The 14,739-nt window shown below is 36.5% G+C and overlaps 1 protein-coding gene across 2 annotated transcripts in view; it reads left to right on the forward strand.

The window, feature by feature from the left end:
• Positions 1 to 4,270: 4,270 nt before the first annotated feature.
• sh3gl1b (SH3-domain GRB2-like 1b) overlaps positions 4,271 to 14,739 on the forward strand; it is a 19,423-nt gene continuing 8,954 nt past the window's right edge. Inside the window, exons 1-8 of one of the 2 annotated variants that reach the window (XM_015040088.1) lie at positions 4,271 to 4,650; positions 10,363 to 10,431; positions 10,993 to 11,065; positions 11,155 to 11,298; positions 11,575 to 11,708; positions 11,797 to 11,955; positions 13,979 to 14,082; positions 14,237 to 14,370. In XM_015040088.1, coding sequence (XP_014895574.1) covers positions 4,606 to 4,650; positions 10,363 to 10,431; positions 10,993 to 11,065; positions 11,155 to 11,298; positions 11,575 to 11,708; positions 11,797 to 11,955; positions 13,979 to 14,082; positions 14,237 to 14,370 — 862 coding nt within the window. In that variant the 5' untranslated portion in view covers positions 4,271 to 4,605. The remainder of the gene's footprint in view (positions 4,651 to 10,362; positions 10,432 to 10,992; positions 11,066 to 11,154; positions 11,299 to 11,574; positions 11,709 to 11,796; positions 11,956 to 13,978; positions 14,083 to 14,236; positions 14,371 to 14,739) is intronic. The other variant, XM_015040087.1, reaches the window with a different exon arrangement.

Raw genomic sequence — 14,739 nt, forward strand, 5'->3', positions numbered from 1 at the left:
GTTTTTTTTTAAAAAGAAAAAGGTTAAAGGGGCCCAGATAAAAACCTGAAGGGGGGAGGGTTTTTTTTTTTTTTTTTTTTTTTTTTTTTGTAAATCATTTTCAAACCCACAAACACATTTAACCTAGAGCACAAAAAGATAGCACTTATGCTAAAATCTGATTAGTTGTTTGTACGAGCACAACTTTAGATACGATGTCAGTGAACTGAGTTGTTGCTTTTTTTATGTAATTAATGACCTCAGTCCAAATCCCTTTTCCCCTTTTCCAAATGCCACTTAGAAAGTGAGGTACCTACAGAGGTATTGTGTAAGTATTTTCAGATGTACCTTTTTTTTTTTTATAAATAAAGTATATTTATATATAGAAACGTCTAAAAAGTGTAAATTAAGAGCAGAGTTTATACCAGATGGCAGTAATTTTGTTCTGCTCCCATCGTCTGGTCCGCTGTTTTCTCGAAGAACGATTGTAGCAGAAATGAAAACAAAAAAAGAATGTGGTTAATTAGTACTTACAAGTTCTTGCTAGGATCCAAATAAACCAACCTGGCACAAGATTTTACGTGTTAGTAGTGTAACTGCCAGCGGTAAAACCTATGTTAAACCAGACAGAAAGTCTATAACCGCCCTCCTACTTCGGCTGAGGAGAGCCCTGACCACTGTGGAGAGTTGTCTGGAAGTGCCACATCTCAGCCCTTTCTTCACAAATATCCTTTTCTTTTTTATTTTTTTTACTGGCTAAAACTCCAACTGAGACTCAACCAAAATGTTCAAAAGCTGTGAAGAAATGTACGAGCTGAAAAGATAATAAACCATAAATGAAGGGACAAAGAGTTTGAGATGATGGATAGGAGTGTCCTTTAAGCTCCCTACGGCCTCTTTGCTGTACGGTTTGGGCCAATTAAATGTTTTGATCAGATATTTGCAACATGTATTCCTTTACTCCCAGCTCCCTTACTACCTCACCTTCTCCAAACACTAGATGGCAAAGCACAGGGTTGACAGAGCCAGCAGCTACCCCCCTGAGTTAAAACGTACAGTATGCATTCAAAGAGAGCCTCAAAAGTAGTAAAATAATGCTGGTGAAACTGTAAAGAAACGGAATAAAACTCTATCTTTTTTTTTTGTGCTAAAGACATCTCTTTGACTGCTGTTCTGTTTATTTCAGAGCACTGTATGCCTTTAGTTCCAGGAAGCCTTGGACGTACATAGATCTATCTTGAGTTAGATCTCTTGAGATGCCTGCAAGCATCATGAAAACTTTTCATTTGAAGTCGACGGCTGTATTAGATTTCTGTAAAACAATAAATCTTGTTGTACCAGCAGCCCAAGAGGCCATGAGAAATTAAATTAAATCTCTATATTTGGAGTCGTAAGACAATCACATGACAGATGTTGGATGTTGTCTATCTCAGAGTAATCTTTAAGCCGAGTCGGCTTTAGCACTGCTGGGACAGTGCTGTTGAGCGTTCGTTATGTCATGCAGCGTGAAGGGAGACGTCTCCCTCGTTTCGGTACTTAAGATTGTGGCATTGTGGGATTGTGCAATAACGTCCTTCCCATTGTTCTCAGTATGTCGGGCCTCAGTTGCCGCGTATTTCAGTCAATGTTTTTTTCCTCGCACTCCAGCATAGTAACCTCAGTGTTCCACGAATATTCTTATTCATAGCATAATGTACCAAATACTGAACTGATTACCTTTGCAGATCAGACGATCCAGTTACATGGCATTTAACAAGATTGTAACAAAGTGCACTGCTTTGTGTTTCAGGCCTGAGAATGTTAAACGTGTAGTTTATAAAGAATTCTATATGTACATATAAAATTTTGCAGGATTAAAACAGCCCAGAGGGCGGGACCTATGATCAGCACTTTCATGTCCCTTTAGACTCACTCAGGGAGATAGCTGGGCTCTCTGTCCTACAAGCGTCTGCAGTTAGTCGAGCTAGCCGGACACCTTGCACCAACAAAAAAACGACCTTTAAACCTTGATCACTGTGTACAGTACATGTTCTTGTGAATGTTTGATTACAGAAGTATCAAAGATTTTACCCCATGTCTGACATCATTATTGCAAGACATTTTTTTGTTTGTTGAAAACATAGATTAAATAGGAGATAAAAGAAAAAAAAAACAATAACAGATTAATTGTAATCTCTGAATTCTATGTTGGTTTTGTTGTGATCTTTTGTTTCTTGATTTTTATCCTCCATTGTTGTACTGTTGTTATTTTTGCATCAGTTAGTGTCCTTGTTTTTTTTCTCTCAGAGAGATGTACTTCTATTTTTTTTAAAGAGTTTTTAAAGATGTCTCTCTAAAGGTTTCTCATTCGTCATGATCCTCCTGTTTATAATCTTCTGACTTTATTTTAAGATTATTACTGTTGTTAAATCAAGATAGATTTTAATATGAAATAATTTATGTCATTGGTTGTGAAGCCTAAAAGGTTTTAACACAGTGAAGTGTTGTTGCACAATGGTGATACTGTATGTGGATTTAAGAATGTAATAAAAGTCTTTTTACAAGTGAAATTAAGCGTTTGCTGATGTTTCTTCTTACTTTTCTTGTTATGACTTCTATGGCTGTGCTAAATATGCAATTATTTTTTATAATTTTCTTTTACCTTGGGCATTACATATTTCTGCAAAGAACATTTTATTTTCTTCACATCGACAGCCTGGAAATACAGATTTACAAGACAGATCAAGAAAAGAAAGGTTAGTGTTGTGTTTGTCCATAACAGTGTTAAACTCTGACAATAACATTTTACCAGGTCTTGGAAATATATCATAACAGATAGAAAGACCTTTTGCAGCTAAAACTGGAAGAGTCAAACTAGTTCTTTAAGTGTGGGAAGCTTGTGGCATTCTTAAATAAAATTGTTTCAGCAAGTTGAAAAACAATAAAGAGCATTTCTTTTGAAAAACCACAACTATCTAAAATAGGCGAACATGTGAAAAATAATGAATAAATGGTAACACTTATTCATTGACATTAATCAGGAAATCATTACTGATATAAATTTGTTATAAAAGTATTACTGATTGCACTTTAAAAATTAGGTAACTTTATGTTATTAAAGGTAAAGTTTAAACAGTAATGACTTCCTGGTTAATGTCAAGTTGTCATAACAAAGACATTTTGAATAATGTCAACTTTGTATTAAAAGTGTCATAATTTACCGAATGACGCTTTATGACAACAGTCATAAATATTCATGAAGGCTTATTCAGGTTCATGACATGTGTTATGTCATGTTTATGAAAGTGTCATGTCAGTCTTATTCAACCCCCTTCAAATAAAGTGTTACCGAATAAATTAACTTAAATAGGATTCATTTCTATGCCATACACTTAAAAGATGATTTCCAAACACAAACTTAACCCAGAAACAACACGTCTTCTCGTGGGACCTGTGACTGGGCAACGCTTGTGCAGTGGGTCCTCATAATATGTTTGGAAAATAGTCCTTACAGTGTGTCAAGTACAATGACACACACGCGCGAGCACGCACGCTCACTCATATGCACACACTTGCCTAACAGCGATTTAGAGAGACCTATTGACCTACCAGACATGTCCTTAGGTTGGGAAAGAAAGCAAGAGTACCCAGAGAGAATCCACACAGAGAAGAATATTAATTATTTAAAATTAAAAGCAAGATTAATGGAGAAAGATCTTAGGCCCAGGACCAAGATATCAGTGCAACCAACTGTTCCACTGTGCAGACAATAATAATGATAAGATGAAGGATAAGAACAATTTATGAGCATGTTTAAAAAACAAACAAACAAACAAACAATCTGAATTAGTCAGATCCTGTGGTTCCTAGGTTATATGTTTTTCTCAACATATTTATATTTTAAAATTTGATTAAATACAACAAAATGTATTATTTACATCTTAAGCTGGCTGTTTAAAACATGTAATATAAACTATTAACTAATTAATAAATAAACTGATAATGAGAACAAAAATCATGATATGACTATCATTACAGCCACCAAGAGCATTATTATTATTAATAGTGTTAGTATTAGTAGTAGTATTAGTATTAGTAGTTGTTATATTTAGTTAAAGCTTTATTATTATTATTATTATTATTATTATTATTATTATTATTATTATTATTATTATTATTATTATTATTATTATTAAAGTGTTTTAGTACTGTTCCGGAGCCTCAGTACTGGTGCTTACTCGTGTATCCAGCAGAGGGCACTGTGGTTTCATTTATTGAAAACATTGCGTCGCCGACATTTACAGTTAAATAAATATTTTTAGTGCTTGACAGAGATTTAGAGAAGATGTAAAAGCAGACTGCGAGTTTAAACTAATAAATTGGAATTTTGTTCCTTTCTATTTTTTTTCTTTTTAATCATTTCTGCCCCGCTCTCTGTGGCAGCACCCACTCTCACTGTGGACGTGGTCAGTTGGCGTGTCCCGACTTGGAGTGACGGATCAGCAAACCTATGATTTCCCCCCGAAACGTTTGCTCTTTTTTTGCACTGGCCCATTTTCTGACAAACTGTAACGTTAACTTTTTTCCTACATTGTGACCTGTTTACACCTCCGATAGTAGAAGTGCAGACGACAGGCGGGTTTCAACATGTCTGTGGCGGGTTTGAAGAAGCAGTTTTATAAAGCCAGTCAGGTTTGCAAAACTTTTCTAACCGTTACCGTTAGCAGCTAGCTAGATGCATGTAGCATTCTGAGCTAACAAACAAAGTGAAGCTAACGCCGCTTCGTTTATATAACGGTGGATGTTTTTGACAACTTGTTGTTTTAGTGGGTGAAAAGGTTTAAATTACTTTTCATTTTTTCTCTTTATTTTACCGTACATTTAGTAAAAGTCACTTAGACGTCAACTGGACGTATGTAACTTGTTAATAACGCGTTAAAAATGTGGAGTCTGCCCTGTAAATATATATATATATTTTTTTTTTTACAAAATGCAACAATTCAGATTATGTAGGTAAGCAAACTGGGGAATCTTGGATGTGTTTGCTGAAGGAAGAGTCATGTTGTAAAAAGAGAAAACAACATCGTAATAACAGCAATGTAACTCTCCGAGGGTTGATCCATGAAAATGTGTTTTTATGACTACTTTTTAAGTAGTAAAACATTTTCTCGAATGTATCAACATATTCAAAACACAAATATCCCATTTTGAATTCTGTTTAGTATGTCTGACTGAAAAAAAAGAACTTGCTTTTCCTTCCATTACACATGAAAATCTATGTTAGTTTTCTTGTCTCAGCTTTAATGTGAATGTTTTTAATTTGGGGCATCTCTCCCAGTCATGGGAGGAGACTGTTTAAAAAGATTTTTTTTTTTGTCTTTTCTCCCTACCCCTGCTGATCTAAGCAGGAAAGACATTTGGTTTCTGCCCCAGCTTCCTGTCAGGAACAAAACCAGATCCCTGTAGTAAAGGGGAAATATTGTGATTTAGCGGCTGTCGTGTAGGGCAGGACAGGCTGTAGTGAAAATGATTAGCAGAAAAAGAGATAAAGTAGGTCCATGCATGAGAATTGATCCAAAGGATGGATGCAGCGAAGGGAAGGTGGACAGTGTGTTCTTTCTCTTTATTTCACTGCATTGCAGCGGCTTTTCTTGCCAAAACTCCGTGCAAGGCATTAGCACTCCACATAGCTCAGATTTTATTCACAGGAGGAAAGTTGGCTGTGGAAATTATATATATGCTTATAGGTTGTCTTATTTTTTTTCCCGTCTTTCACTGTCTTTAAATATTTTTTAAACAATACATGTCAAACCTGAAATGTCTCTCAAGGGTGAAACAATATACTGGTAGAAAATTCTAATAGATAAATCAGTGACAGGGAAATATGCTGGTTAAACAGTATAATTTGTCACAGAATATGAAATTGTTGATATATATAAAGCTTAGATAGAGTACTTTTTTATGGCAGGCTTTAAGATTTAGCAGTAAATCATTTTGGTTTCTCAGATTTAATGATTCTAACGTTAACCTGAGCAAAACTGTAATTTCTGTTGCATTACATTGAATTTTCTTGTATAAATGTATGGATTAACGACACGATGAGTCGCCAAAGAGTGGCACACACGTTGCAACTTCTGTGTTCTTTGTATTGTGTGATGTCGATCATACTAAGAGCTAAACCACTGTTCAATCTGAAAGGATTAGTCTAGATTAGTGGGGGTGTGTGGATCTGATTTGGGATTAAGTCGGTTTGCAGGAATGATATTTATAATGTAATCCTAAGATTGCTTTTTATTGTCTTTAATCATTCCCGGCAGGTGCAGGTTATAGTGTGATGGCATGCTACAGATGCTGGGGCAGCCGTGATGATAGGGGTTTGCAGATTATGCAAATGTTGAGAATATCGAAGAGGTCTTTCCGTTATGTTTTGTGTTCTTGTATTTTTTTTTGAACATCTTACAAATCAATTGAAACACCTTTGAGTTTTTTTTTGTTTTTTTTTTTTACATTGTTAAGTTTGCTTCTTAAATCTGTTGTTACCTGACATGAGTAATTTCCCAGTGTTCCAACCTTTAGCTTCGACACTGATGTGTTTAACTTGACGACATTGTGGAAAGTTTGCTAGTGACAAATCCATTCTCTGTGTGCTAAAACCTGAGGGTCTGAAATGGAGCGACAGCATAGGATGAATATAAAAGGTCCTAAAAAAAACAGTTTGTGGGCATTTTTGTGCAACTGCATCAGCCCAGCCTAAAGAAATTGGTTATCTGGAACTTTTTTTGATTTCGCAATTTTAATAAAAAAAAAAAAATCTTAGAAGTGTAGTGTGCTTTAAGATTATATTTCTAAATATAATCCAGTGTAACTAATTGTGTTCAGAAACCGTGTAATTCTTAAATAATCCAATTGTACAATTTAATCTCATTGTAACTCAGCTGAAGAAATCGACAGTGCAGGTGGGAAATTTTCTCAAACAGACAGCTGTTATTAAGTGCACTCTACAAATCTGGCCTTTATGTACAAGTTAGAAGAAGACGTCCAGTTTAGAGCTCACCACAATCCACATAAAGGACACAGACAGAAATTGCTTTGACCATCTGAGACTAAGATTAAACCTTTTGGTCATCAGGCAAAATGCCTCATACCACAAAGCAAGTTGCGCTGCACGCCGCCCCCTCTGTGAAACGTCATCATGCTGAGTGAGTGCTTCTGCAGAAACAGTAGGATAGATGAAGCTGATTAGAGGAAGGAAATCTGTGAGAGGCAGTAAATGACACGAGGGCTGGGTGGATGTTCACCTAAACAAAAAGCCAGACCTGCAATTGAATGACATTCCAAAAAAATTACATTATTTTTTTTTGTTTGTAACACAACTAGGGGTGGGCCCTTTATTGTATTGTTTTGATGTATTGTGATAAATTCCTTATCATGATAAGAGTTTTGATTTATCTTGACCACAATAAATTCTAATGCATGATGTTTAGAAACCCCCAAAACTGTCCTTATTGTCAGGATTGACAGTTTTCTATTTTTGCCACAGCTTGTTCAATGTGTGCATTACCAATAAGTTTGAAAATATGATTACCATACGCAGTTTAGTGACACAAATCAAACTTCTTTATAGTGTCATAACAAAGCACATCACAAATGGAAATGTTTTTCAAGAGTATTATTTGTGTCTTTGGGGCTACGATTGCTGACAAACAGTCATAGTCACACAATTACCTAAAAAATATATAATAAATAGTTCATATCGTCACTTGTATGACAATATTATTGTCAAACACTGTCATAAAACTTCCAAGTCCATATCGCCCACTTCTAAATGTGACCACATAGAAAACATTTATAGGCGTCATTAAGAAACCTCGTGACGACTGGCTGAGAATCAAACATTTTTCATCTTTTATGCAGATGGAGAGCCTTATAGATTTTCTGAGTCTGAAAAAGGAAAGAATGTTTGAGCTTTTATCTGAGCATTTACACTTCACATCAGCGAAATTGATGGGATGTAGTGTATCTATTCTTTTTTTTTCTTTTTTGTCAGAATGTATAAAAAAAAGCATAATGTTGGAAAGTATGCACCTTTTTCAATGTTATTTATAATCCACATTGACTAGCTGTTTGGAGTCGTTCCTTTGTCTCTGCAGACTGAAGAGATCATTAATGATTTACCCCGCTGCCTAGAAGGGTGTTAAAATTTGAAATTTAAATGTGTTGCTGCCAAAGCAATGAGTGGAGATGGAAAGGTCACCTTGGTTTATTTGTGTATTTACTGATGAGCAAATTTCCCCCTGGGGTGAGGCAGTTTTACCTCTTGGGTCCACTGACTGTAAATGTCTTCCACAGAGATAACGTTGAGACAGACACAGCCTCGGTCTCCTATCAACACATTTGTCAAAACAATGGCGCCGTCCATGGTCACAGCTCTGACTGAAACCGGAGACTTTTCTGAGAGCTGAAAATGACCTGGTTTCACAGCACACGGAGAATACCACAATAACGACATCTTATTTTCCACCAGCCGAATGGCCCTGACTTAAACATTTTAGAAGGCTGATGTCTTCACCAGAGTGCAGGAAGCCTACCGAAGGATTGGACGTCAGCTTTTTATCAACCTGAAAATGCCGCTGTGTGTCTGGACACACCAGAGCTTTTGAACATGTGGTCAGCTGAGTAATTTCCTCCTGACATCTAGTTTTCTCAGGTGCTATGTTGGCAGAGCTCTGTCCTTTTTAGCATCGACTTTAAAAGTCTGATTTTATTTCACCGCTCCCGCGCTCCTGTTTTGTTTTCGTACTCTGCACTCCAAACTCCTCGTTTTGCATATCATAACTTCAACGTGGATAGCATAATGCATGCTGTAGTTATTTCCTTAGTTTATTGTTTGTGAGCTTTAAACCACTGAAGGGGTTTTGGTTTTCCTGACGTGTCACATCTCTTTGTGTAGAAATCAGCTTTGCAGGTTTTGTCAACTGAAAAAAAGGAAACAAAATTTGATCTAAGCTTTGCGATAAGGGAGAAGTATTTGGATAATACACAGTTATGAAGATGGAAAAAAAAAAAGATTCCTGTTAGACACAGGAATCTTTGGTTTGTTTATACAAAAACGGCAACAATAGAACTTTTGTGCTGCGTTTTATGGCTTTCGTTTGCATACGAGTAATAATTTGACTCAATTTCCCTTGCACCTTCGCAATCTGACTGAATCTCTCAGGTCTCCAGTCCTGTGCTGCCTGCACACAGCAAAGATACACGCAGCTGAGCTGATTGAAGATATCAGCATAGGGCACTCTTGTTTTGAAAAACAATATTTTTACAATTTAAGGTGGAAGAAATTTTAAATCACTGTGTTAAACCATGTGACCAAAGCTGAAAGTTTTAAATATTTGTTCAGTTAGCACACAGAGGTTTCTCTCTCTGTAAAAGATGGTTAAATTAAACCTAAGAAGATGAACATTACGTCTTAAACTATGAACTGGATGTTTACATTAAACTATTCAACACTAGAGTTTTTTCACATCTCAAAATAGTGCATGGTAGATCCTACTGGAAACACTTCCTCCAAGGAGAACATTATTGAAATCCAAATGGAGCTTAAACTGTTTTTCTTTAAAATTTTATTTCTGCCTGTTTTACATTTACTCTGGCGCTGTGGAAAATGTAAACCACATTGTGCAGAGTACAGGTGTTGTTCAGCGTTATATTTCCTGTTCACAGCCTCAGCTTGACTTCAGTATTTGTACAGCTTGAATTGTTTCCTGCAGGAGAGGAAATTTTAATGTTAACACTGGCGTAAAAAAAAAAAAAAAAAAAAAAAGAGTAAAGAAAATATGTTGCAAGCTGCTGTTTGTGTGTTTTTCACTGTTTTAAAATGTATTGTGATGTAGATCTATTGCAGAAAGTTAAGCAAACTACGGAGGATTTCGGGGCGTATTTTTGCTGAACAGATCTGAAATTTAAAACAAGAGTGATGCGTCAGGGGAAATTCGGACACAGCTGTCTGTATCTGAGGCTTTTATTTCTGTTTTAGACTACATGGTTGTTTTATAATGTATTTAAAGAGAATCATACGAGAGTGTCTTTGAGATGCTACATGTTAGAGATAAAAGTATCTAAGTTAACTGGTTAAAGACTCTTTTTTTCTTTTTTTTACACAAGTCATTTTGTTTCACGGGTTTTGCTACTCCGATAAAAGGTTTCACACATTGAACTGTCCATCACTGATGCAAATATTGCAAAGCCACCATTTGGATATTCATAATGCACTTCCGCATTTTTTCCTCTCAGATCAAAGCCGCGTGTGTGCTATCACACATGCGGCTTTTGCACTTTGTTTTGTCACGTCTCATCCTTTCTTTCCCGTGACTCTTTATTTCTGTCCTCCAATCTCTCCCCCTATAGATGGTAAGTGAGAAAGTTGGTGGCGCAGAAGGAACCAAACTAGATGATGACTTCAGAGACCTGGAACGGGTATGAGATATATCACAGAGAATACGTCAAAGTTGTGATTTTACACAGCACACAAGCAGATTTTATACTTTTTTTATGGGAAAAATAGGAGATTCAATACAAATGTTGCTGGTTGATGCAGTTTTTGTTTTTTTTCTTTAATTGTTGAAGTTTATAATAAGTCTATAAAGTGTAATTGTCAGCTGGATTGAAAATGTAATAAAAAAAAATGGCCAACAGAACTTTTTGCATTAAACACAATTTCTACGTTGTTAATGTAATCTTTGCTCCTTTGCTGATAACTGTTGGGTTTTCCATACACAACAAGCAGGTTAGGGACATAATAGTGGAAAAAATTCTGAAATATTTGGTTATCTTCTTCCCACATATCCAGTGTGTTCTACAAAAAAAAAAAAAATGTCTTAGAAAAAATAACTTTGGAGGTCATGTATCACTGCAAACATTACTCTTGTTAGTAGTACGACTAGCATTTGGATACATCTAAGTAAAGATTAGTTCCTTATCTCCTTGTTGAATTTGGAAAATAACAGATGCAGCATGATGTTTTACCTGCTTTTGCAGAAAGTTGATGTGACCAGTAAAGCAGTAGCGGAGGTGATCTCCAAAACATCGGAGTACCTTCAACCCAACCCAGGTTCGAAAACAAAACTGCTGCCATTGATCTGTCTGTGCAATTCTTAACGCTTCTGTTGAAGTAATTTCCTCTTCATTTTACCTCTAAAGCGTCACGGGCCAAACTGTCCATGTTGAACACCATGTCAAAGATTCGTGGTCAGGTGAAGAACCCAGGTTATCCTCAGGCTGAAGGCCTGCTTGGAGAGTGCATGGCCAAGTATGGAAGGGAACTCGGAGAAGACACTAACTTTGGTGAGATGTGTAGATGTCCTTGTTTTTTGTTGTGAATCCTCAGCAGTTTTTAATCATAACGTCCATAGTGTACCAAGTAGATGCGTCTGGTTATTAAATGTTCATTTACGAGTTGCATGGAAGCTATTCGCACAATGTATATCAGGTTCTTTTTGTCTATTCTTTTTCACATCCATGCATTGGAGATTTATTTATTTACACCTTAAAGGTTGAACCGAGTGTTTGTCATATAATATTACAAATTATGTTTGACTCTTAAATGTCTTTGTGTTCCAGGCGCTGCTCTAGTGGATGTAGGAGAGGCCATGAAGCGGTTAGCAGAAGTGAAGGACTCTCTAGACATCGACGTAAAACAGAACTTTATTGATCCATTACAAAGTCTGTGTGACAAGGACCTCAGAGAGATTCAGGTAAAAATATGCTTCTGATATGAAATATTGCATTAAAAAAAGTTATTTTGACAAATAATAAATAAGCTGTAACTGTGACCCCAATCAGCACCATCTGAAGAAGCTTGAAGGCCGTCGGCTGGATTACGACTACAAGAAGAAGCGTCAGGGCAAGATTCCAGATGAGGAAGTTCGACAGGCCCTGGAGAAGTTTCATGAGTCAAAGGAAGTGGCTGAGACCAGCATGTACAACCTGCTGGAGACTGATGTAAGCACTTCCCACAGTTAAACCGTCTGGTTTTATTTTTAATACAACTGAACTTGTAACCACATCCAGAAGTTTAGTTTTTTTTTTTTTTTTTTTGTTTTATTTTGTTTTGTTTTCGGAGCTTTTTTTATTTACCCATTTTAGTCATCCTTCTACTCGAGTTTCTCAAATTACTGTGGAAGGAAGTAAAATACTTGTTGAAGTAGCAGAGGTTTGGCTTCTCACAGAAATGTTTATATCATTATGTTGTTTACTTATTGTACTTTGGTATTTACTGTGGATAATTTACCAGATTCACGGAGACCTGAACTTTATTTGTGTCATCAAATCATTTGCTACTCTGTGAAAGTTTATGTTTTTCCTTTATGGTGTTTCGTCAAACACACCCACAGGGCAAACATAAACTCTGCTCATTAGAGCTATAAAACTCAACCAAGCACGCCCACTCTGCACAGGGACTAACTGTAGTATTTAGTGGTTTACCTGTGATCGTTTTACCTATCAGGCAGCGTCACAACACTTGGAAGAGTCAGATACTTAAGACTTGTAAATGGCTAAATTTAAGGAGTCCATACATGTGATAGTATATGTCATGTATTTTGTTTAGTCTCCAAATTCACAGAGTCTCAATTTCATGCAACATTAATTTTCACCAAATCAATACTATCTGTATGCTTGAAAATTCTGTGCCTTTAAAGTGCAGTCGAATGACACACTACAATTTATGCCCTACTTTAGCGTTCTGATTTTTGTCCTACATAACTAACTCTGCAGTGGGTTTGGGGCAGATCTCCGTTTTTTTTTTTATTATTAAGCCTCCTAAAAATATACAGAAGTGTGCAGTAACACCGTCTACCTACCGTCTACATTCTATTAGATTTTAAATTAACACTTTCATAGATTTTTCACTGAAATTAAGTAAATCTAAGCAATAAATACATGGATATGTCCCGATAAAAGATTAGCACACAAACAAAAAGTTGTATTGTTATTAGAGAACCATCAAGTCACTTTTATCTCCCAATTATTCTGTGCTTATTGCTCTGAACAGAACATCCTGCGAGCTGGTCACCTTCCATCTAAGGGTCCAGTCCAAGCATACACCTGCAGCTCTAGGGAGATTTAGTTATATTTCAGTCACCAAGTCTTCAAAACAAGCTGTATCTGCACTTCTCCTTCTTCCTACGTTTTACCCACCACAGCTTCTCTTGGTTATTTCATGCTGTAGAAATCTGACTTCCTCAAATGTTGTTTCTGCCAGCGTTTAGCTCATCGTCTTTTTTTCCCCCTCTTAATTCAGTCTGCAAACTTTCTAGCTAATGACAACGTTGGCAATACAAAATGCACCTGTGAGTGTGTTTTCCATAAAATCACAAACGTTAAACCAATAACAGAAATTAGGATACCAGCATAGTCAGAGAGACTCACAGTGATTCTTTGAAAATGCTGTGATTGGGACTCTTAATTTCAGCTTTCTTTCTGTCAGGGTGTGGGAATGTCTTACGTCTGTAATTCTGTTTGCTGAAAGTTAAGTTTTGATCTTGATGTTATCCTAAGCTCTTAAAAGCTGGAGCATATTTTGTTGCAATTAATAGCGTAATAGTTTGAATGACATTCAAAAAAATGCATCATTTTTGGTTTTATCCCCTTGTGCTACATAATTGATGTTCTAACATTCGCTGAAAGTTGCTCTCCAAACCCATAGCTCCTCCTATGAACAGAAATAATTACAGGCCTTCCATTGCAAGTTAGTTTTGGCTATTAATATGCTGGTTTGCAGCATTTGTTACATAAACACTTCTCCCTATGCAAAAAATACCCAAATAAAAATAGCTGTGCAAGATAACATTAGCTTACATTTGTCTGGATCGAATTTGGTTCCGAATGTGGGAAGATACTGTTGCTTTTGAACGTGTTGTTTTCAGGTTTGGTCTGTTTATCTCTTAAAATGACTTATGCTATTGCATAAACTCGGCAACAGGAATCTGCGTGTCTTTTACGGCATGTTTGTTTGTGTGTGCAGATAGAGCAGGTGAGCCAGCTTTCATCTCTCGTTGAGTCTCAACTTCAGTACCACAAACAAGCCGTCCAAGTGCTGGAGGAGCTCTCCGATAAACTGCGAGAGAGGTTGGTGCAAAAATCAAATCAAAAGATGCACAAAGGCAAAACGACTCTTTTTCTTCAAGTGACTGTCGTCTCTGCTCTGAGATGCTCCAGATCTGCACAGTAGAATTTAAGCTAATTCATGTATAAGGATTGTTTCCAATGTCTTTTTAAACAGGATGACTGAAGCTCAGTCTCAGCCAAGACGAGAGTACACGCCTAAACCCAAACCTATCTTTGACTTTGGCGAGAACAACCACTCCAACGGAGGTTATACGTCTTCAGTGGCGCCCCCTCCCTCCCGCAACTCAGGTAGGATGCAGATTGCACAATCAGTAAACTCACTACCCGCTTCAGATTTCAAAACCTCTGTGAAGTGTGACTGGTTATATGTGTAAAAAGATCTGCTTTCACGAAGTTCCAGCAATTACAAGGCATCCAGCTGTTTCTATAAACTACAAAAGGTGATTGCGTCAGAGCACTGTGCCTTTAATAAAGATCCCTGAAATCTTACAGAAACACTCTGAATGTTGCCAACATGATTGCTCAACAACTGCAACTAATAAGTACCATGAGGCCAAAAGAAAATAGAGAAATTCCTCTCGCCTTTTTTTTTTTTTTTTTTTTTTTTTTTTCTTTTTCTAGTCTGAAACGTGTTTTTTTTTTTTTTTTTTATTTTTT

Source organism: Poecilia latipinna, unplaced genomic scaffold (assembly GCF_001443285.1).
Source record: "Poecilia latipinna isolate Pla-1442-1.1 unplaced genomic scaffold, P_latipinna-1.0 Scaffold495, whole genome shotgun sequence".
Classification (NCBI taxonomy): domain Eukaryota; kingdom Metazoa; phylum Chordata; class Actinopteri; order Cyprinodontiformes; family Poeciliidae; genus Poecilia; species Poecilia latipinna.